Genomic DNA, 987 nt, shown 5'->3' with positions numbered 1-987 from the left:
TGGTACACTGCTCCATAGTCTGCTGAATCCACACAAGCCGATGGTGTTCTGGCATATGCAGGAATGGACGCTGCCACCTAGGCTCCATAGTCATGAAGTTGAACATGAAGAGATACTGTTCTTGGGAGATGTCCAACGTTGCCAATAAATCCATGCATTGATCCTGAATGTTTTCAACTTGAGCCGACATGTTCACAGATGCACTTACACCGCGCGACCGACTGCTTGTTTCTATCGAATTGACGAGGCGATCCACGGCACGCTCCATATAGCTAGGCGACGCTCTACGAGAGCTACGACTTGAACGTCGACATACTACTCGCGGTGGTGAGTGTGCATGTTGTCCGCGGCTTTCTCAATGCATGCCATGTCTTCTATCTGTAGGAAGAACATCGTCACCGTCATTGAAACTAGTTGTTCCTCGCTCAGTTGGGCTGCCGGACCTATGTTGTGGTGGAGCATCATCTTGACCATACTCAAAGGCCCCATTTGCCCGAGTATTGGCAAACGCGCAATAATATAGATCGTAATCCAACAAGGGCTTCCTCCTCGCCCTTTCAACCTCGGGATGGATCTGTAAATGGAGCAACAAATATTAATACAACTAGTGTCACATTTCTTTCAATGACATATACTATTAGAAACTTACACTGATAAATTGTTGCCAATACTCGTCAGTGCAAGTGGGTTTCTTTTGAATCGGATCCCATCCAAGTCCGGTGGCAGTGCGAAGTAGAAACTCAGCATTAAATGTTTTCTTCAGTCTACTGGCCTTTTGTTTGACCTTGTCCCAAGTTAGGGGAACGCTAAAATGCTCACTTAGCTCCGCCGCCCATTGTGTGTATTTATCTCGGTGAGGGGTGGTACCAACAGAGTTCAATAAATTGAACTCACCTAGACGTTTAAGCAGTTCTTCCTCAGCTTCCGGGCTCCAGTTTACATCTCTATCTCTCCTTCTTGCCATCTATGTATTGACAATACCATAAT

General features: G+C 46.2%; 1 protein-coding gene across 1 annotated transcript; it reads right to left on the bottom strand.

Annotated features, from left to right (window-relative positions):
* Window positions 1-355: 355 nt before the first annotated feature.
* On the bottom strand, window positions 356-964 carry LOC112094274. Its single transcript, XM_024174779.1, has 2 exons — window positions 650-964; window positions 356-574 (listed from the first exon to the last, which is right to left on the bottom strand). The coding sequence occupies exons 1-2, from the start codon at window positions 962-964 to the stop codon at window positions 356-358; spliced, it is 534 nt and encodes a 177-aa protein (XP_024030547.1).
* Between the last annotated feature and the right edge of the window lie 23 nt (window positions 965-987).

This window comes from Morus notabilis, unplaced genomic scaffold, assembly GCF_000414095.1.
Source record: "Morus notabilis unplaced genomic scaffold, ASM41409v2 Scaffold15, whole genome shotgun sequence".
Lineage (NCBI taxonomy): Eukaryota > Viridiplantae > Streptophyta > Magnoliopsida > Rosales > Moraceae > Morus > Morus notabilis.
Note: the sequence above shows the minus strand (reverse complement) of the source record. Positions and strands in the feature narration are given on the sequence as shown.

Excerpts from the sequence above, each read along its gene's own strand:
- LOC112094274 (XM_024174779.1), bottom strand. The coding sequence starts at position 964 with ATGGCAAGAAGGAGAGATAGAGATGTAAACTGGAGCCCGGAAGCTGAG. Across the intron at positions 575-649 it reads ATTGGCAACAATTTATCAGT|ATCCATCCCGAGGTTGAAAG; the intron begins GTAAGTTTCTAA and ends CTCCATTTACAG.